The 21,418-nt window shown below is 44.7% G+C and overlaps 1 protein-coding gene across 1 annotated transcript in view; it reads right to left on the bottom strand.

Moving 5' to 3' along the window:
* Nucleotides 1-19,243, bottom strand: part of cdh8 (cadherin 8) — an 87,099-nt gene extending 67,856 nt beyond the window's left edge. Inside the window, exon 1 of the mRNA XM_041943274.1 lies at nt 18,986-19,243. Coding sequence (XP_041799208.1) covers nt 18,986-19,243 — 258 coding nt within the window. The remainder of the gene's footprint in view (nt 1-18,985) is intronic.
* Nucleotides 19,244-21,418: the final 2,175 nt, after the last annotated feature.

Raw genomic sequence — 21,418 nt, 5'->3', positions numbered from 1 at the left:
TGGCCTTATAGTAGCACCACACAAAGAAGCCAGAAAAGTAATTTCCATCATTCTGGCTCGTGCAGAGTTTTGCAGTTCCCTTGGTAGGAAGCCGCACTTGAGTAGCCAATCCGCTAATGTGAGGGAGGGAGATGGAGATGGAAAGTATAAACCTGACAAATTTTTATCCGGCTGGAGTTTTTGCTTGCTTCCCCTCCAAAAAAAAAAAAATGTTTTTGATGAGTTTGAGTGTGAAATATTTATTGAAAAACATGTAACAGCAGACAGAAACAGAGGAAAACTTGTTTCTGTCTGCGACTGAGCAAACACCAGCGACTGTCTTGTCTTTACACGTGGAAAATCATTCAAGTGGTGTTTCTCGTTTGTTGGTCAACCGCTGTTGCTGCGGGTCACGCTGTCATTTTCCAAAAAGATGTTTTCGTGCAGCGGCACATCACTTTTTTTTTTTGACATAGCGTAGTTACTCGGGGTGCTAAAACAGTCTACAAGCAGCAACGGTGTGAAAATCCAGCTTTCGCACACTCTCCCCGCTCTGCTCTGTCTGCGGCTCGCTTCTTCCTCAGCAGTGTTCCTCTCAGCCTCTTTTCTACATTTTCACTCCTCAGCTCTTTCTCTCCCTTTTTAATTCTCCCTCTCCTCCTCTGGGCCTCTTGAGAGTTGTGAAATAATGTACACAAACATAACAGGCGAACGGGATAGGCACTCATGCTGTTTATGGGTGGAAAGAGGAAAAGGAGAGAGAGGAAAAAAAAGGGGGGGGTGGGGGTGGAGAAGTCATGCGTTTCCATTCCCGCACCCACTTTAATTGTGTAGAAATCAGAAAGTTGGGAGAATTCCCTGCAGTATGCAGATGCGCTTTGATGCTGTCACTCACATGGTGTGGGGCTTTTGATTAGGCCTTGTCTGTGCACTGGAGGCTTATGACCACAGTTGGCAAGCAGGAGCCATTAAAATCCCAGCAACTCTGGCTCCCCCCTCAGTCCCTCCGTCTCTCTTTGTCTCCCTCTCCCAACTGGGTCACCCGCTGCGAGACACTTGATACTCAAGGTAACACATTAATAACTAGTACTTACTCGAGTATTTCCAATTCATGCCGTTTTTCCCTTCTGCTTCACCACATTGCACATGGAAACATCTTCCCCTCCACTACATTTTTTCTGACAGCTACCTACTTTCTAAATTAAAAAAAACTAAAACACATTCTTGGTATAAAATATGATGCACTGCCACATATCAAACCAACTGGCAGTGTGTGCATCAGTTAGAAAGCTGTAAGCGCACCCACTGCAACATTAAAATACTGACACATTAATGCATTGATAATAATATTCCAACAACGTATAATACAACACTATAGAGAGCACTCTGACTTTTGATGCTTTAAGTACATTTTTCTGCCAGTACGTCTGTTCAAAAGTGTATGTACTTTTGAATAAATATTTTGACAGCGTAGCAGTATGGCTGTTACTAAGCTAAGGGGTGTGAGAACTCCAGTTCTGGCCTCATGACATCACATTTCTTCAGTATGAAAAGAAACGCAGGCGGCATGGTTCATCCCTGGTTACTCTGCAAGCCAGAAATTCTCCTGTCTAGAACGCAGCATTAGCTACATGCTGGTTGCTCAGGTGAAGAATGCAGCCGACTTCATGTGGGCACTGTTTACATCACTGAAAGCATTATGGGAACGCTGGTTGTGAAAAAAATAATGTTCATCTCAAATGGAAATAAGAAAAGATAAAAGAATAGGTGTGATTTTTAGGTTTGTGTTGTTTTACGAATATATTATATTAATTTACACATATATTCAGCTTTTCTCTGCGTTGTCCTTTTCTTTATGTATGTAACATAATGTCTACAGACTTGTGAGTCCTTTGAAGGGACAAATCAGAATTAGACTTTTGAACTCTTTGGAAAAAAAAAGAAGAGAGAGAGAGGACTTGGCTCATGGTTAGAGTACGGGTTAGGCAGGTGGTGGTTAAGTGTGTGTGTGTGTGTGTATGTGTGTTTTGCACACTGAAACTGTTTTCACTGCAGAGTAAACACAGTGGATGTGGAGTATCTGTACCTGGACCATACCTATCAACATTTAATAAATAAAAAAAATGAGGTACATATTCTGGCACTTCACCCTCGGCCGCCCCACCACCCTCACCACTGTCCACATAGCCCTTACATTCAGTCAAAGATCCACACGGTGAATCCTAAAATCACCACCAGGCAACCACTTGCTTTAAAACATCAGAGCAACAAGGATTGAGTTAACTAGTTCCTACATAAAGTACACCTTACTTTAGAATCAAGTAGCTGGTTGAAAGGGAAACGCTTTCAGGATACGTACACACCACTTGCACATCATGCTTCAACTGTGATTTTGAAAGAGACTACTGGAGAGGATTATGAAAATAGATGGGAGAGACAGAATAAATGCAGTCACTGATGGAGCACGTTTCTGCACCTCTCGGGCATGCTTATGCTTGGCAGACTGGACACGATGTTTCACGTTGCTTTCCTACAGTGGTAGGTGGTACAGTAAGGGCAAAAGCTGCAAAAGACCAAAACATTTCCATTCCAGGAGAAATGTACTGCAAACATGGAAACGATGCGAAGTCAAAAACACTCAGTCTCAAACTCTAAATTTCCAGACAACAAAGCGATGTACCCCAGGTCTCTAGGGATTTTTTTTGTGATGCCATGTTCATTAAGTACTAAAATGGAAAACCTCACACCATTTTACATTCACAAAATTGTAATTCATAAAGATGACCACACAAAAGTGATGAATGATAAGTGGTATATTCTGTTCTAAAAAAAGTTTAAAAAAAAAAAAGGGAAGAATAGTGGAGTAAAGAGGTGGCAAGACATAAGAAGGTACGTATTCTACTTTTTATATTTGGCCTTTTACCATTTGAAATGGTCAATAATCAAGCTGTTCCACTCAGCGCTCCCCCTACAGGCCTGGAGCACTTCTGTTGGAAACGCAGTGTTGTTCTCTCGCATTTGTTTTCAGAGTTTGTGTGTTTTTGACTTGCCATATTTTCTGTATTTGCAGCAATGTTGCTTTTAATGTGTTTGTTTAGGCTTTCTGCAGCACATTTACTACTTTGTAGCATGTGTCCGTCGTTGTATTTGTTGTGGAATTTTGTACGTGTTTGAAATTGCCATAATTTCTCAAGCTGCAGCACATTTCTCCCAGTGTAAAAAGTTTGGGCTTTGCAACCCGTTTGCCCTTATTGCCCACTGTACTTTCCCTTTGTGTGATACATTAAAAGTTGTGTTTCATATTTTACTACAATGTTCCATTAACGTCCGTATGGGTAAGCCTTTTGCCAAACTTTTAACCTTTTCATGTTCATTCTTCTTCCTCTTATTGTCCTTGTTTTATTAGCAAGTGCCATTTGATTGAATGACTTCTTGTCAACAGATGTTACAGCTAAGATTCTACATACTGATACTGATGCAGTACCGGAGGGGAATGTGGCAAAAGCAGGTGGTTATGCCTCCCATCAGCGTTACAGCAAGTATTTTGATTTTTCTTAGAAAGGTTAAAAACCTGGGAAAATGTTTAAACAGGAGGACATCCGGAGAGAGGGGTAAAATACTGGAAAGAACAGGAGGGTTGACAGGTCTGACCTGGACATAGTGACTGTATGTTTGGGCTTGGTCTTTTTTATAGTGGGTTTTGTCAAGCTTCATTTGTAAAACCACCACATTCTCAACAATTGGTGTTGAGATGTTACAAGTGACAATATATCGCATAGCTAGCAAAGACATGCCATGACCATGACACAGGCCTGTGGAGAAGGAGTGTAAAGGCAGCCGGTTCAGCAGGTTAAAAAAATGTTTGTGCATTTGTGTGGTCGAACATTTGGAATGCGACAGCAAGTGTGAAGCGAAGATACGGCGTCCATGTGCGACAGACAGACAGTGAACCAGCGACAGAGTGACACTTACAGAGAGGATGACACTTCCACTCTGCCACCCACTCCTCTGCAAGACCACACTTCCTCTCAGCCTTGCCGAGTCCCGAGGACATCTTCCATGCACGCTGGGTGTCACAGCAGACGGATGACTAGCTTCAGCAGCACCATGCCATTTCCCCTTCTCACACTAAACTGCAGCCCCCCCCTCCTCCTCTTCCTCCACGCCTTCCCGGCCTGCCAGGCCGCACTGTTTCTTGGCCCGGGCTGAGATTCACACAGCCACTTAAACACACACAGACACACACAAGGAGGGCAAACACATATTCATACACGCACACCCACACTAGTACAAACGTCCATGCCTCTCTCTCTCTCTCTCTTTCTGTGATTTCTACTCAGTAGGAAACCAGTCACCATCATCCCACTAACCGGCTCCGGGAGCCTCTTCACCAAGGCTAAGTGAGTAAGTCTGCAAGATTCACATGCTGAAGGTCATGACACTACCACGCAGCCCTTATGGCACAGAAAAGACTTTGGACATCACTGCGGGATTGTAAAATGCTTTGCTCAATAATAACCAAATGCTTTTCAGAAAAAAACCCCAATGCTTCTTTAAAGTCCGGCTTGTTTTACAAACAGCGCTCTCGACCTCACATGACTGTTGCAGCAGTTTGTGAAGTATAAATGATAGATGATTTGAAGAGCGATGGCTGCTACAAAAAGACATTCTGCCCTGCATGCACACACGCCCTCAAGCTGTGTGCCCAAGCAGCACCCACTACCAGCAATTATTGTTAGGACAGTTGCAACCGCTGCCAGGAAATTATCATAAGCAGCCTTTTTGCTCTTTCCTCTGCCTTCCAATGATTGGAGAATAAACTCGAGAAAAAACAAAATCGAGCATAAAACAAATGCTACCCCCGAGACAGCAGACAACAAAAAAAATGTTCAAGAGGGGAGAAAACTATGGAAAGGGATAAAAATGTCTCACTCGTAGAATTCAAGATTTACCCATATAATAGCAGCATGCTCTGGCAAATCAAAATTTGCCACCAATTTGCTCTTGTTCAGACCTCTGGAGGGGTCAGTGGCCTGTTTGTGTCCCCTGTCAGAGTCTGGAGGGTTCTGAAATTAAGCCTGTGACAAAACATGCACAGTTACTGTACTGGAAAGAGGTCGCCTACCAGCACTGCAGAGCACCATTTATTCTTATCAATACTCGCGCATTAGAGTTCATTTGCACAACCGCATTAACGCCTCTGGTAAAATCCACCCCTCCTCTGTCTCTACTTTAAATCTCTCATGAATCTCAGAGCATCTCTTCTTCCACCAGCATCATCTCAGAGAGCCACACTTTTACATTTGTGGAGAGAGAAAAGGACAGGGGGGTAAAAAGCCTCTTCCAGTATTACATCTTTTCTACTTTATTACCAGTCTTCTGGGAAAATGGGGGCAGCTTTGCAGCCTGGCTATCTGTTTACATTTTCTTTACAAGACTATATTGGAATTATAATTGTGTTCTATGGCACCTTCTTTTGGTGCCTTGCTCTGTTTAAAGGTCCTGTGGACCTGGGGAGATGAAGAAAAATGGACCTCTTTTGAGGGATTCGATTACTGAGGAAGAAAATGCAGCTGCACACTGGCCCTTTTTTCTTTTCCCCTTTCTGTTTTCCTCCAGGTGCCAATCTCTCGGGACGCTCGATATTAGAGCTGGAGTGGCGCTGAAGCAAACACAACAGTATCAACGCAACGGGAAATAATTTCTTTTTGCAATTAAGGTGGGAACAGACAATAGGAAATACAACTGTGAGACAGGTCATTAAGAATTACATAAAGAAATTCATGTAATTGACCAGCTAGAGTGACGTTAATAGCTTTACTAACTTAGGCGTCTTTTTTTTTCTCAAGGTTACCAGAGGTCAGATGTGCTGCATCTTTTTGTCTGCTTTGATTTTGCCTTATTTTTGAGAAATCACTGTGCTGAAAACAAGACTTAACATTTTTTTTTTAATGAAATGTATTTACAGAGAATCCAGCCTTTGATTTATAATCCATCAGACAGATCCTTGTATTGAAACAAACTGAGCATGTGGATATCTTAGTGATGATGATGTCCTTCTACATTAACTAATGCTGATGAGCCACCTTTCCATTTTGCAATGTATAACTGTAAGTGCAGTCAGTGCTGTTGTTCTTATACCATTTATCATCAGCTGCAAAAAACAACAACAAAAAAACACTAAAAAATAGACTGTTTGAGAAATTAATTTGCTTTGAAGATATTTTCCAACTCCTCAGTTTCAGCATGTTAAGAGCGGAAACAAAAGCTTTATCACCAGTCACGGCGCAGTGTGACATGCTGGTGACACAAACACAGCATAAATATTCCATCGCAATTGCTGATATTCCTGCAGCTCAACTACATTGCGTAGTGCAGCAGAGTGAGACAGTGAATTTGTATCCTTAATAATGTTTGGAATTGATTAAAATGCAAAGCCACGAGCCCAGAGTGCAACCACAGGTGGCGGTGAAGAGAGCGCAGTGAGAGCAGCCATGATGAGTGCAAGCCTCTGTAACTCATGTCCATTTAACTGATGATTTCTAATTTTATCATTGTTATTCTTATTATTTTTTGCCACAGTTTCAATGAGATGAGTTTGCCATTTTATACACCAATTTCCTGTGTAATATCATTCTATCAATAAGTAATTACTTGCTTGGCAAATTGCTGTGCAAAATGTTCATCGGAGGGGAGAAGATCCATATCAATTGTTCATTTGCATAATGCAAATGAATCCACGGAGAGGAAAAAACAACTTTGCTGCCATCACTGACAGTTGGATACCAGCACTGCTGCTGGAAAAGCATAAGTGCCTCTACAACAGAGCAGCACAAAGGTCTACAGCATTCCGCTGTTAGAGCAGGAAAGTAAACTAGTCTAAGCCCCAAGCTAATGGGATGACTTTTTTTTTTTTTTTTTTTTTTTGGTTACTTTTGTTTTTTGTTTTTTTTTTGTTTTTTTTTTACAGTTACAGTTTCAACTGGCAGGAGAAAAAACTGCTCCCAACATTTGACAAGTGGAGTGGGGGTTTGTGAGCAGTTGTCCATTTGTTGGAGCTCAGGCATTAACAGAGGATGAGCTCCCCGCCACTCCATTAGGCTTTCCCCTGATAGAGTAACACCATTTTAGCCCGCTGTTTACTTAATATGCAGGATCCGGCCCCGTCTATTTGCTTCTAATCAACTGATAAGACGAAAGGCCTTTTCTAAGGCCCCTAGAGGATGAAAACCAAACTCCTAATGGTCATTAGTAGCAATTATGTTCTGTAACTGGCACACCCCTCTATGCTTTTGCTGCGTTGGCTGCTTAGGCGCATGTGGATCCGATGTGGACGCAGGGGACCCTGAACGCAGCTCCGGAGCATTTCACGATACACTTTCAGCGGCTGAGGCTGACCACGGCTCATATTTGATGATGGATAAGCTTTGTTTCCTGTCTGATTGCTTGCTGCAATTGGGAGAAGTTGCACTTTGTGCGTCTGCTGTGTGTGAAAGTAGTTGCGGTGTGTCAGTTGCCGTATGACTCAAAACACCGTTCTATTCTCCTCCGCTCTGAAAGCATCATTAACACAGCAGTCTGACTTTATTGTAATTGTGGCGTTGTCAAAGGCATCTTGAGGACACCACATGAAGCCTACAGTGTGTCCATCCCAGCATGCAGCAGCACCGCCCAATTAGCTAACTCAGCTCCTTTGCTAAAGGATTCAGGAGACTTGCGATTTTTATGCAAAACCACCAAGATCAAACGGCCTCTGCCCTAATCCCCCGAGTCGAACCTGGGGAGTGTGATCCTTATCGACAAACGCTGAGCCGCTGCGAAGTAGGATCCCATTACATATGCACAGAGACCTTTTTGACGTGCATTTTCCCTCCGCCCCGGTGATGCAACAAAGGCAGGAATCCCGCTCCCATTCTTGCATTGTAAATGTTAGCTCACATATTGTGTGCAAAGATCCTGCTCGAGGCACCTGATCCGAATTCTAGCTTGATCTAATGTGGTATTTGTTGAAGTAATACAGCGCACTCAGGTATCTGCTCAGTTAAATCCCTCCGTCCTGTTTTCATCTACATGTTGGACTGGATATGATCCATTTATGAGTCCCCTGAGATCATTCCTAAGAAGATGTCAAAGTAAATGGGATGTTATGACTACTGTTGAGCTAAAGTGACATGTAAGTAAAAGCAACATCACGCATTTGATCCATTGTTTTCATCATATGTGTGTTTGAGCAGCAGCATGTAGTATGAGGGCTGCAAGTGTACTGTCGGATTCAGCTGTGTAAACAGGTCAACAGAAGAGGCACACACACATCAAGACACACACGCATGTGCACACACAGGGCACTCAGCGGTGACGAGGAAGGCCATTGTCAGAAAACTAATAAAGAGGCAGTGTGTTGCTGCGGTGTGGTAATTACACATCCCGGGATATCAGCTGAGTATTTATAAAACCATCAGGCATCAACAAAGAAGAAAAGGTCATCAAGACAGATAGGACATTAGCATTTTGAGTGCACACACAATGTGCGGACACATGGGTGTGCACAAACACTGGCACTGGTGTGTGTGTGTGCGTGCACAGGTACACAGACGAACCCGAAAAGATAATGTCATGTTTTCTTATCTGGCTACTCAATGAGACACATAGACAATGTGTGTTTGTGTTTGCATGTGCATCTGTGTTTATGCGCCTGCAGGTTGCTGTGTGCAGAGAGAGACGCTGATAAACATGCCACATCTTGGCAAGTGGTGATTCAAGCAGGCGCCGGCTTCTGTAAACACTGGGAGCGCCGCACAGATTGAGATGGAGGGAAATGTGGACCTGTGTGACTGTTTCCATCCAGATGGAGGCTACAATGGTTTTGGGGTTGGCCCAGGTCGTTTCCCCCCGATGACAAACCATTCAAAGATCTGTGGAGCCATTAAAATATCGCTGCCTCACCACAGCTGCTCCCCGTCTTCATCAGCTAACAGCAGCAACGCGGCTTCATGACGCAGATAAAGCACAGAAAGTAACATAAAAGGGCACTGTGCCATTTGGCAGTGTTCCTCTTCTTAGAGGCGAGGAGAGTCATCTCGTGAGACTCAGAGGGGCTTTCCCTCCAAGACAGCTCCTCGTTTTTGTGAAATTTAAAGTATCTTTACACTTCTTGTTTTTGCTGCTCAGTCTGTACCCAAAGAGAATTCCCTCAAAGCACAATATTGTTGACAGTGTTGTATTTTTGGTTTTTCAGTTCAGTGCATTACTCAAATGGCATTCATTAATCACACAAGTGAGCAACAAATCAGCTCTTTGTTTTTAAAAGTGTGCTGCCAAAAACATACCCCCCCAAAAAAAAAACACCATTAATTTCTGAAGGCGGCACAGTGATGCTATGTGGACCTTGCATGCTCTTCCTGCGACGGCTTCGGCGTCCGCCCACAGACATGGAGGTTAACTGGTGAACTGGAAATTCTAAATTGCCTGTAGGTGTGAATGTGAGTGTGAAAATGTGTTAGCCCTGTGATAGCATGGCAGGCTGTGAGGGTGGACCCCGCCTCCTGCCCAGTGCATGCTGGGATAAGTGCCAGCCCCCTGTGACCCTGCAGGAGCAGTAGCATAAGCTTAGAAAATGAATAGCTGTTTTTAAAACGAAGTAATTTATGTGCTTACCTATCATTACTGAAATACTGCAGAATATTCCCTAAGTTGATTTCAGGTATTACATGCTGTACAGTGTCTGCTTGTTTTGATTGTCCACTTCAAAAAGAGTAAATTGAAGTTTTATTTCTTCTTCTGGAGCAACAGTGGCCGTTACGGTGGAGTTCTCCATCTTTGATGTTGGTGCTATAATTTGATGTTGTTGGTGCTATAATTTGTTTCATCACTTCACGTCTAATGGTCTGACAGACAGTTAACCACCTAGAGGGCTAAAAGCTAATGCTAGCAAGCTAGGCTTCCACATTCTGAATGCAAGCTAGTTAGCCTAGCTTGCTAGCTTCTTCTTCTCTGAGTGGAATACAAACCGAACCGTACACTTCGTCCTCCAAAAGGTTAAGTTGTAAAGGGAGAGCCGAGTTAAATTGCGACCGGTACACAACCAAAGCTATAAAGTTAAAGAGGAAAAGAGAGCGTGACAGTCTCCATTAAGTTAACAGCTTATCTCTCGCTGGCTCTCAAATATCAGTCAACTGCTGCCGTGGGAGTTTGGAGCTTAGCCGGGATTTCCATCTGCAAAAGCGATTTTATCCCATTTTTAAAAAATACAGCATGTAAAATAGCTGTAGTATCATCTCAGTTTATATTTCCTCACACAAAAAGTGACAATAATATTAACTTTAGTTCAACTTTAAGTTCTGTTAAAAGCTCTCCGCATGGTTTCATCTCGCCTGACGTCATCATCGAATCACTCAGCGATCAACCTTCATCATCCTCCTACAATCAAACACTTTGATAACTTAACTAAATGTTCTCACTTGTCCAGCATTACACCAGTGCAGTCTTTCATCAAACTCATCTGCGATGATGTTACACTAATTGGATGTTCTATTATTCATAATAGCAGAAGTTTTTCTTGGAACTCTGCCTTTCATTAAAACACAATAGAGAAGACTGGGCGTGAGCAAAGATTTGTTCATATTTCATCAGATAGACCATCGGTGCATGTCCAATCCACAAGCACAACAGGCAGTTGTGGCTGGGATAAAGGCAATTAGCCAGACTTCGATAACAGACGGCCTCTACCCCCTAAAAGCTTTTCACATGTTTCTGGCATCCTCTATTCAGTCCCTCAACACCTCATTTCGTTGCCATCAAGAGAGGAGAGAGCAGCCGAGAGAGGCGACGTAACATGCCGTGTCCCTTGTTGTGCACGTGGGGCTGGCAGACAACGCACGTACAGCAGGATTTTTTGAGAACAATTTCAACATCCTGCACACTCGGCCCTGATTCCCATTAAGCATTCATGATTCATCTGGATTTTATATTATAACGTTTTGAATTTTTCATGCATGCGCACCCCCCCCGCCCCTCCACTCCACTTCCCACCCCCTTTTTTCTGATCCGACTGGGAAAAAAAAAAAAGAGAAGAAGAATTAATCAAACATCGGAGGAGGAAAGAAAAAAAATCCAGGAAAAGTGTCACTTTCACACGCACAAAGAAGCGCGCGTATGCATCATCGCCACCTGCTTGTGATATCCAGGGTATATTTTCTTGAAGTCGGTTCATTTATAAGGTTCAGGATGGATGTATCACATGCACCTTGGAGACACAAACACAAGGCAGAGGCATTATTAGAGGGATACAGGTGTCTTCACAGGTAGAGTGTGAGCAAGGCTGGAGAATAAAGTATGGGGTGTGTGTGGGTGCTGCCCTTTTACGTTCCCGCCTCTCCTCCCTTGGCTATTATTTCAGCTATCTTTTTGTTCTTTCTGCAGAAGGGATCATTAAACAGAAATAATTCATTTGCGAGAAAGGTCAAAGCCACAGTCTGTTGGCACCCAGATACCCGAGTTAGGAGTGGTTGCATTGAGAGAGAGAAGGGAGCAAAGGACGCAGCCATTGATTCTTCTCGTGTGGTTTTTTATTGTCAACTCAGTGATTGAGGTGAGCAACCCTCTGCCTTCTGCTCAGCAGTGATGATAATCATCATCTTTAATACCTGTTATAGGTGGGGACACCGATCTTCAAGTAAATGTCACATCCACTGTTTACTGAGGCCTCTTTGTTATTATTACACTATGTTGTATAAAGGCGGTAGAGGAGCCAGAGAAGGGCTGAGGAGGGGAAGTAAGGGGGCGGAGGAAGAGGGTTGAGGACTGTCATCTTTTAAGTGCCAGAAATAGGCACTCACTCCCGCCCCCCCCGATCCAAAAACTCCCTCCCCATTGTCTCTCCTGCTCCAGCCCACGTGTGCTCCCAGCTAACCGTGAAGCCAAATGCACATCCAGTCGCACAATAACAACATCCATTCTTAACAAGATTACTCCGGCAGTCCCAGTTTGGCTGATGGGACGTGTATGGGAGCAGAGGCGCGGGGATAAGCCGCCTGCAGCCGCCTGCAGCATTTCACATACGCTGGGCTCTATCCATAGGAGAGGAGCTGCCTGGGGAGTTGAGCCAAACATCGAGCCCACAAGAGCACACTGGCAGACAGAGCAGGAATCTTTAGCTGCTGCTGCTGCTGCTGCTGCTGTGGCTTATGCTCACAACTACAGAGGCAAGGGCCAATTAGCAGGTTTCAGATAATCATAATCTTTTGATTTGAATAATCAGATTTGAATAATTGTAACCTAATTTACTGCCGATGATGCTTGGCCAGTGTTTTGAATGGGAGGCACAGTTCGGATTCACAAGTAAGCAGAGTGTCCGACATCAGGCTCTTTAATGTTGCCTTAATTCAGTTGTCTGTCGCTGCCTTTTTAAAATATCATTATACACGGGCCTGTGTTTTGTCTGGGGAATCAACAATCCTTTAAATGTCAGCACGAGACAAAAGCCAAGAGGCTTAAGCCATGTTTCGTTGCAAATGTATCTTCTGATGCTTTGAGAGAGATATAATCCAAACGCAACAAAATCCCTTATTTTCAAAAGAAACTAGACTAATTTAGCCAAAGTAGCGCGCGAGCCAAGCATTCGAGGTGAACCGCTTTAATTCCTATAAATTAGTTAGAGCAAAGTTCGAGGCAGAGTGCCAGACGATTTAGCCTGCTAAGCGCTCCACCTCCGCACAGCCAGCCCAGGCCAAGCCCAGTGAGCCAGGGAGTGTGAGCGAGGAGGGAGGAGATGAGAGAAGGGGGGAAGGAAAGCAGCTGAGGGGGCCGGGGTGGGGGAGAGTTGGACTTAATGAGACAAGAGGGTTTTTTCGGGATTTCCACCGGAAGAGTTTGACACACTGACTGACAAACACTGACATGGGAGAGGGCTAATCGCGGCAAAGCAGTCCAAGGTGAGGCCATGAAGGGGCTATTTGCCATGAATTAGCACCGATGTTGAAGCTCGGGAAAGTGGCCCCCACGTGAGCCGCTCACTGTACAACATGGATTTAATCACGCCGAGGCACAGATGTGAGCGATAGCGGCAAGCTTGTTATTTTGCTCAGGGACTCTGAAGCCGTGTGAATGGATGTGCTTTCCTGTTAAATTATAATTGCAGCTGATGCATGTACACAAGAGAGCTTCCCGGGATCGCGGACAGGACGCGTCATGTGCCTCCTTATGATACACTGAGCTGAAACATGATTTCAGCTCCCTCATGAAAACACAACGGGAGAGAACGCGGGACGTGATTTAATGCATAGCGGCCGCCACGTACACGTGAGAGGAGAGCCGGGGCATGTGTGGGTGTGTTTAGAAAGACTTACAGAGGGAAACAGAGTGAGTGACATTTCAAAAATGACACATCCGCCAGTGGTGAAATTTGAATATTCTCTGCAGTGCCTCTATTAAATGATCACTGGCAGGCAAATTTACTTGGCAATAACGTTTAAGATACAAGCTATGACAATATGTTTCCTGGGAAAGTAATAATGCCAGCGAGGACGAGGTCACCTGTAAAATTTGAAATACCACCGATTTCTGTCTGCAATTTCTGTTCAAACACATATGGAGCAGTTTAGAGAGAAATCTTTCATAAATATGACCGCGCTGACAGCCTGGCAAATGTTTGCAAAGATACACCAGCTATAAAGCTTCATGGACACACTGTATTTACTGTTGCACACATAACCCTCATGTCTAAATATACTCCATCCGAGCCTGTGGCCGCTCATCTCGTTTTAGTCTATAACGCTCCCGAATGGACGACTGTCCCGCACACACACACGCACGCACGTACACGAACACACACACAGCTTGTTAATGGGAACCAGGACGACAACACAAAGCCATAGACAACCTGTCAAGCTCTTCGAGGGCAGCAATAATGTGATCCCACAGCTCTATCAGAGCCACTGCTGGGCCCAGTGTTTTATTACAGACCGGGAGGGACAGACAGTGGGAGAGATTGGAAAGGAAGAGGGAGACTGTGACCATGGCCCATTGATATAATGGCCCTGCCGGCATTAGTGATATACTGTACAGGTGAGCCTCTGGGAAAGAGAGGAGTGTGGTAACAGAGCAGGGAAAAAGAGGTAGAAGCAGAGGACAGAGGGTTGTTAGCATGTTTTTTTTTTTTTTTTTTCTAAATTACACAGGAGGAGGGAATGGAGATCTAAGGGCTGAGAGACAGAGGAGCCGCTGCTACACTGCAGCTCAATACGGATCTTTGTGGCGCTGCCTAAAGAGAGATTACAGAGCAGAGTATTCCAGGCGCTGTTGTGGGTGTGAGAAACCAAATGGAATGAAATGAAGTCCAACAAGCATTGATGGGCTTTCCTCTCCTGGATTGAATGACAGCTTTTTGATTCAACCCTCTCACTGTGGCACTGGAACCTGTGTCTAATTTGGGCTATATTTCAGAATTTATTATATCCGAGCCAATGCTTATAATTTATGTGTCAAATTGGCCATCAATCACTGGCAATAATTCGGCTAATATTCTCGTTAACTCCCACTCCTCATCCATCACTCAAAGGCGGTGCCAGATATCCGCTCAATTGCTGGAGCCACAGTAAATGCAGATTAAGGTGGTGGATCTCCGCTAATCAGAGGCCACATCGGCACGGCTCAGTCAAAGAGGGGGATCAACCTTTGATCTGCCGTAAACCAGCAACAGCGGGGGCAGTGGCAGGACTGGGGAGTCTCAGGGAGCTCCGGCAGCTACATTCAGGACTCAATCTCGCCTTAGCTTTGCCTCGCTGCCTCGCATCACCAAAGCCAAACACTTGGTGAAATTTTAACAATGTCGTTGTACCCCACCCCATCGGCCCTGGAGGCAAGCTTACTCTGGCTCAAGAGTCGCTTTCTCCATAATCACACTGTGAGAGAGAGAGAGAGCGAGAGAGAGAGAGGGGGGCGGAGGTGGAGGTGGGGGACAGACAAGAGGCAATCCAGCTGAGCAGAAGTAGCTCGCATCAGTATTTATAGACTGATGTCCCACATCTTGTACGGGCTATCCAAAGTGCAGAAAGCAACAAAAGCAACAAAAAGGCCTGAACTGAATTTGGAAAGCCATCCCAGATAGAGAGGGTACACTCAGGTCCAGGTCAAGGTAGTAAATGGACCAAAAAAAAAGCAATTCCAATCCTAAATTATACCGCAAATTTCACTTGATCACACGCACCAGTCAGTAAATAAATCATCACGTACCGGGGGCGCCTGCTTTTTCCAAGGAACACCCTGAAAAAATGAATCCAAGATGTGATCTTTCACCAGTTTCACCTGAATGTGCTTCTGACGGGGGAAAACAAGAAAGAAGGATCGAACTATTTCAGGCAAGTCAGTACAAGCAAAGGTTCTTCAATTTTGGGGGGGAACACAACAAACATCACTTATATTACAGAATATCACCTCTGCTTCTAGCAAAACACCCTGCGGATTACACCACCAATCTGATACTACTGGGGCCCTTCTTGTTGGGAATCCTGTCAAATAGCTTGTTTGGAAGAATGAAGCCTGTGTTTCTTTTTTCCCCCAGCACACACACACACACACACACACACACAAAGAGAAAGCTTTTTTCTTCTTCTTCTTCTGGACATATCAGTTTTCTTTGGTGAATCAATAATCAAAGACGTTTTCCTTTTTTCTCTCTGGCTGTCTGTATTGCTGTCAGTCGTTGCAATCTTGCAGTTCAGCCTGAATTGATGAATATTAATGGTCGATTATCAATTCTCTTTGTGCAACAACACATACAATGCTGTGGCGGATTAAAGTGTTGGACAATGGGATGAGGGATCAGTCAATTTACTACATCTGCAATACAATTCAGCAGACTGGAACCCATCATTATCAATCCCCACACAGCATACGCTAAATGATGGCTGGGAAGTAAAGTAGAAAAGTTGCTTCTGAGGCTGTGAGATATTCCAGCTAACTGCCATCAATCTGCCCCGCACTACAAAGGAAATACATTCTGATTTCTCTTTGGTGCAAACACAGCAATTTGTTCGCTGTTTGTATTTGCTTCTAAGGCAATATTGTGCCTTTAATGGCCTGATGTAAATGGGTTCCTTCTTTGTAAGCTTGAATAATTGAAATAGCTTTGATTGAAGAGGCGAAACAACTGAAAAACTTGACAGACATCGCAGAAGGTTCGGCCTCATGCTCAAACTGAAGGTCTTCAAAAAGATTGCAACAACCTTGTGTGCTGCAGGACTAAAACCAGGGTTCCGCTCTTCCATTATGGTTGTGCAATGATAAATCAAGAGCTGCTTTGCCTAAAATTACCCTGTGCTTGCCTTCCAATGGTCTACATGAGAGTCTTTGTTCGTTGAAGTGGCATCTCCCACTCGTCGTCAACAATGAGCAAACGTCCCCCGAGCTCAGCCCGTTGCGAGCGATGTGTTCGAGCCTATCTACCTTCACACTCCATTTGCCTATTTCTATTCTTAATGATGGGTTATTTCTGAACGGTCCCTGGCTCATGATGAGTAATCCTAAAATCCCTTCCAACACCGTGTTCCTTTTAAACTACAGCCGAGCAACAAGCTTTCACAGCTGTCTCCCCTGCTTCACTTTAACAGGTACTGCGTGTCTGCCTCCCCGGCGCCGACGGGACAGACGGGGGCTGACGAGCGTGCCGCTCAGTGAATCACAATGTCAAGAAACGACGCGCTGAAGAAGAACAGCGAAAGGGAAGGGTGCTGTCACAGCTCGTGGCCGTCCTTCTCGCTCTCCCACACCTCCGCCTCCCCTCGCCCTCCTCCCCCTGCCGTCCCGCGTTTATGCTAATAGCCTCTGCCGAGAGAGAACACCAAGAATGACACCGCGTTAAAAATCGATGGCACAATCTCTCTTCGTCCCTCTCACAAACACTATCTCTCACTCTCGTCGTGAGTGTGGTTGAGGGGAGCCCGGCCGCAGACAAAGATTGGGGACGCACGTATAATTAAACCTCAGAGCCCACCAGCACTGCGAAGCTACGGGATGGAAGGAGTCCAGTCTTGGCTTGGACTTCCTTAATGATAGGCCCACAACCACAGACACAGCAACCTCACACACAGAAGAGGAAACTGTGCAAAATACACAGAGAGCTGTACGACCCGTTTGAATCACACCTCCCACCCATTTGATTCATTTTTTAATTAAGTGTGAGAAACACAGAGAAAGGGGATGAAAAGGAGACACGGGGACTGAGGGGGGAAAGATTTATAGTCTTAAACTAATACAGTGCCATCTTGGCTTAACATAGGACTTATCTTAGCTCTGCCAGGCATACTCATGAGCACTTAACCTTGCAGCGAACGCAACCCATCATCATCGCCTCGCAAAAGGCAAGGCGAGCTCTTCTTCACCCAGAGCTGCCCCCCCACCCCCCCACCCCGCGCCCAATCCTTGCATGTCCTTCAACAGGAAGATGCCTTTACCTAGGACTAACCCACCCTACAGTCCAATTTGTTGCAAAGCACTGACTGAGGCCTTGAAAGAAAGTGTCCTTCGTGACCTGGAAAACAACTTGATTTTGTGCAACCAATCCGATGTTAAAAAATCTCAAGAACATTTGGCACTGTGGTCAGAGGCACACAGCACAGTATTCCAAGCGAAAGTGTGTGCGAGCTAAGGATTAGGCATGTTAACGCATGCTTGCTTCTTTTTCTTTTCTTTTTCAGGTTAAACATCTATAAATACTACATAGCAATTCACCAGGCGATGTGTCAGATCTTTGATGCTCAGTATCTCACAGCTGAGATCTAACCTTTAAATTCCAGGCTCTCGTATGGCCACCGTGGCCCCGATGAGTGCTTGTTTGTTTCAGCGTTCTGATGAACAGCCATTGTCGAATCCAGCAGAGGCTTCCTAATTGACTCGCTTGAAAAATTAATGCATCACTTAACAGCATTTTTGTGTTCGTATGGTATTTCGCAAACACAGGTGCAAATCCTGCATGGTGGGAAATGTTTAATTGATGCAGCCATATGATAATGCTCGGGAAAGAATGAGGGGAAAACAAGATGAAGGGAAATTCAAAGAACTTCCTTGGGCCAGACGCGCCTTATTTTCTTTGTGCAACAAACATGTAGCCAGTTTTGTTGGCTTTAGTGCTGCCAAGTGTAATGTCTGAAGGGTTGAAAAAATATTTCAATGCACTACAACAATAATGTGTCATAAACAAGAAAGGCATACCCACCAATTATCAAATATTAGGCACGGAATACTGTTTGCAAAAGCTATTACTGAACAAGATCAAATATTATGCTTGATGGCCTGCATTCCTGCCCATGCCAGAGTGGTTGGGTGATATTCTGGGGGAGCGAAGCGAGCGGCTGCCAGCCTGACTCTCCCCAGGTGAGTCCCAGCAATGAGCTGTGAACAAGCTGCTTTGGCCGGGCTGGCCAGCAGCCTTCCCCTCCCTTGAAACCTGCCTGACACAGGCCAGGGAGCAGGTGGCCCTTAGCTGCAGGACTAGCCCGCGGTTCTGTTCGCTACAGAAAAACTAGCCATAACTAAAACAGCTATCTCTTATCCATACTCATAATTCGTGCATGTTCGTTGACAGGGAAAAAAATGGCGAGGGCAAAAATTGAGCATTAAAATGAGATGAAAAAAAGGAAATCTTTTCTCATGCATCCACAATCTTATGAAAGGTAGCAACTGGTAAAGAAAAAAAATAATAACATAACAATCTGTGCGACTGCTTCACAGTATCTCAGATTTCAAGGACATCCAACACTGCAAAAAATGTTGCCACTATTATTTGATGGGAGTTTAATTATTTCCAAAAGCATTTTGCACCCCCCCGCCACCCCCCACCCCCCCACTGCCTCCCTCTCTCTCTTGTCCTCATATCTCTGCTTCCCCCTGACAACCAAAACCCTCCCACTGCCCATGGGAAGAGAAAAAAAATGGAGGGAGCATTCAAATGGCCGAATTAATGTTTCCACACGATAAGCGAGCTTAATATAATGCTGACAATCACAGCACTCACCCTGCCAACTAGAATTGGATCGGGTCCAGAAAATTCCTCCAGCACAAACATTTGATTCCAAACCCATCCTCTCTTGGCGCGGCTCAGTAATCTTTGTCCTTCGCCAAGACCGCTCGCCACCACTGCAGACCCACCAGTTTGTGTACTTTCGGACTGGCCTATGATAGGAGTCATAGACACGCAGGGAACACAAGTAATCCACACCAGCAGCAAGGACATCCACAGATCCATGAGCATCTCCTCGGACCGCTTTGGCATCCTGACGTTGTTTGTTTGTTTGTTTGTTTGTTTGTGTTACGAGACTCTTCTCTCTCGGTCTCTCGTTTACAACTCCTCTATTCAGATCAACAGCTCCTTCTTAGATAACAAGAAAAGGTTACTTGTGTCCTCTTTGAGCGGCAGCGCTTGCATTCATGGTGCGATAAAGGTCACTTGCATGGCTTGGCATGCCTCCATAGCAGTTGGTGAGGGGGTGAGGCGCTCAGCACAGCATCCATTTGGCGTTATTCCGAGGGGGAGACCTATAAGGGAGCGATCACAGTTTGTTAGTTTGCTTTTAGTCTTGTGAGGAGTTGTCAGGAGGTGGGGAAGAAAGAGGAGGGTGGGAATAAGAAAAGCGGGGGCAAATAAGCATTTGAACAAATCAGACGAGACAGCCAGAATGAGATACGAAAAAATATGTTTCTCAAGAAAGCAGGAACGATGATAAAGGATTAAAAAAAAAACAGGAAGGAAATTCCCATTTCAGTCTAAGAAGTCAAGATGTCACTTCATCATTACAAATGATCTATCTGTAGCAGCCATGACCCTTTATCCCAATCTTGTTTTCATATTATCCTGCTGCAATTGAACAACAAATGGGTATGTCTGTACTCTGAGGCTATTCAGCCCACAACATCAGATTGCCTTGCTTTAATCTGTTGTTCTGGGGATTATCCTGGAAAGATTTTGAGCAATTACATGTTCCTCATGATTAATGTTTTGATGATACATTCTGGGTGAAATGTTGCTATATGCTTCAGTCAAACTCCTTAAAAATACGTACGCACGCATGCAATGGTGACAGTTTCAGATAGAGAGGGTGGCTGCAGGTGAGCTCTACAGCATCAACAGCGCTGTAGTTCACTGATATCATAGTAATGCAGATGAGATAATTGTGGAGGTATTTAGAGACACGATTAAATGTTGAATCGAATGTGTGATATTACAACTGCTGTTTTCAGGCATGCATTTTTTTTTAGCACAGGGAAACTGCAATCAAATAAAACTAACACAATTATACACAGCAGAGTGACACACATGTAAAATGAGATTTGGGCAAAAAGGATGTAAGGTAATGTAAATTTTGCCCTTTAATCAAAAACGGTTTGAGCTTTGAAAGCCATTTAACCGGCTCTGTGTTTCAGTGTACAGCACCCTGATGTGCATTATTCACCAGAATGCAACAAAACCAGAGGAGAGAAACGCACAGACACAAAGGCTGGAGCTTTGAGTTGTCCTTGGCTAAAACTGATGCAGGTGGACACGCTATCACGGCAGCGAATGGCTGGCTTTCAGCACGGTGTCAGTGTTAGTTCTGCTAACTTTTACTACGCACAGTATGCCACAGCGGTCATACGCTCCGTTGTTCCAGCAATGCAAATCCAAGGACAATAAGCTGTAACGTATTCCACCTGAAGCCAACTGCAATATCATGAAGTGTGGGGTGATCCGAGTCACTGTGACATTCTCCAACTAACCCGGAGACTAAAAGACGCAGAACCAGGTTAATAAATAAAAAGGGGGAGGAAGGGAAATAAGAAGAAGAAACTGTAAACCTGTTAGAATACAACATTGTAAAGCGCATAAAATTAAACCATCAATAATTGACGTGAAATTGTATTTTTTTTCCTTCTTTTTAACGCATTTGAAGTCACTGTGGTGCGTGACTAAGCAGGCAGATTCAGCACCACGGGGTTAGGACAGCTCCCCGCCAGAGCGCAGCCGGTCCAGACAGCTCAGCCGAAAACCGAGCGCCGGAAGCGGGGGAGCTGTCCGAGGTGGTCGGCGCACGGGAGCAACGCGTTTGGCAATTTCTAGTCACCGGGAGACAGAAAAGAAAGACAGAAAGAAAACCGCGAATTCACCCACAAAGTTTGGAGGTGCTCCTTTTACGCATCTGCAATAGTCTGCAGCGCAAACCCCGATCACCCCGAGTCGCCGTCTCTCTGAAGTTTTACGCTTTGAGGGAGACGTTCTCTCCAATCAGCACTTCTCCATGCGCCGAATGTGGCACCGGAGCGCAAAAGCACTTCAATTTACGGAAAATCAATCGTACACAGGCAGCATATTTGCGCCCTATAGCGCGGCAGATGCAAGTGAAACGTGAATGAAGAAGGTGCCTAAGTTGCAGACCTTTCTGTGGACTTGCTCTGCCGCTCCGTGTCATCTCGC

This window comes from Chelmon rostratus, chromosome 1 (genome assembly GCF_017976325.1).
Source record: "Chelmon rostratus isolate fCheRos1 chromosome 1, fCheRos1.pri, whole genome shotgun sequence".
Taxonomy (NCBI): domain Eukaryota; kingdom Metazoa; phylum Chordata; class Actinopteri; order Chaetodontiformes; family Chaetodontidae; genus Chelmon; species Chelmon rostratus.
This window is presented reverse-complemented; position numbering and strand designations above follow the sequence as displayed.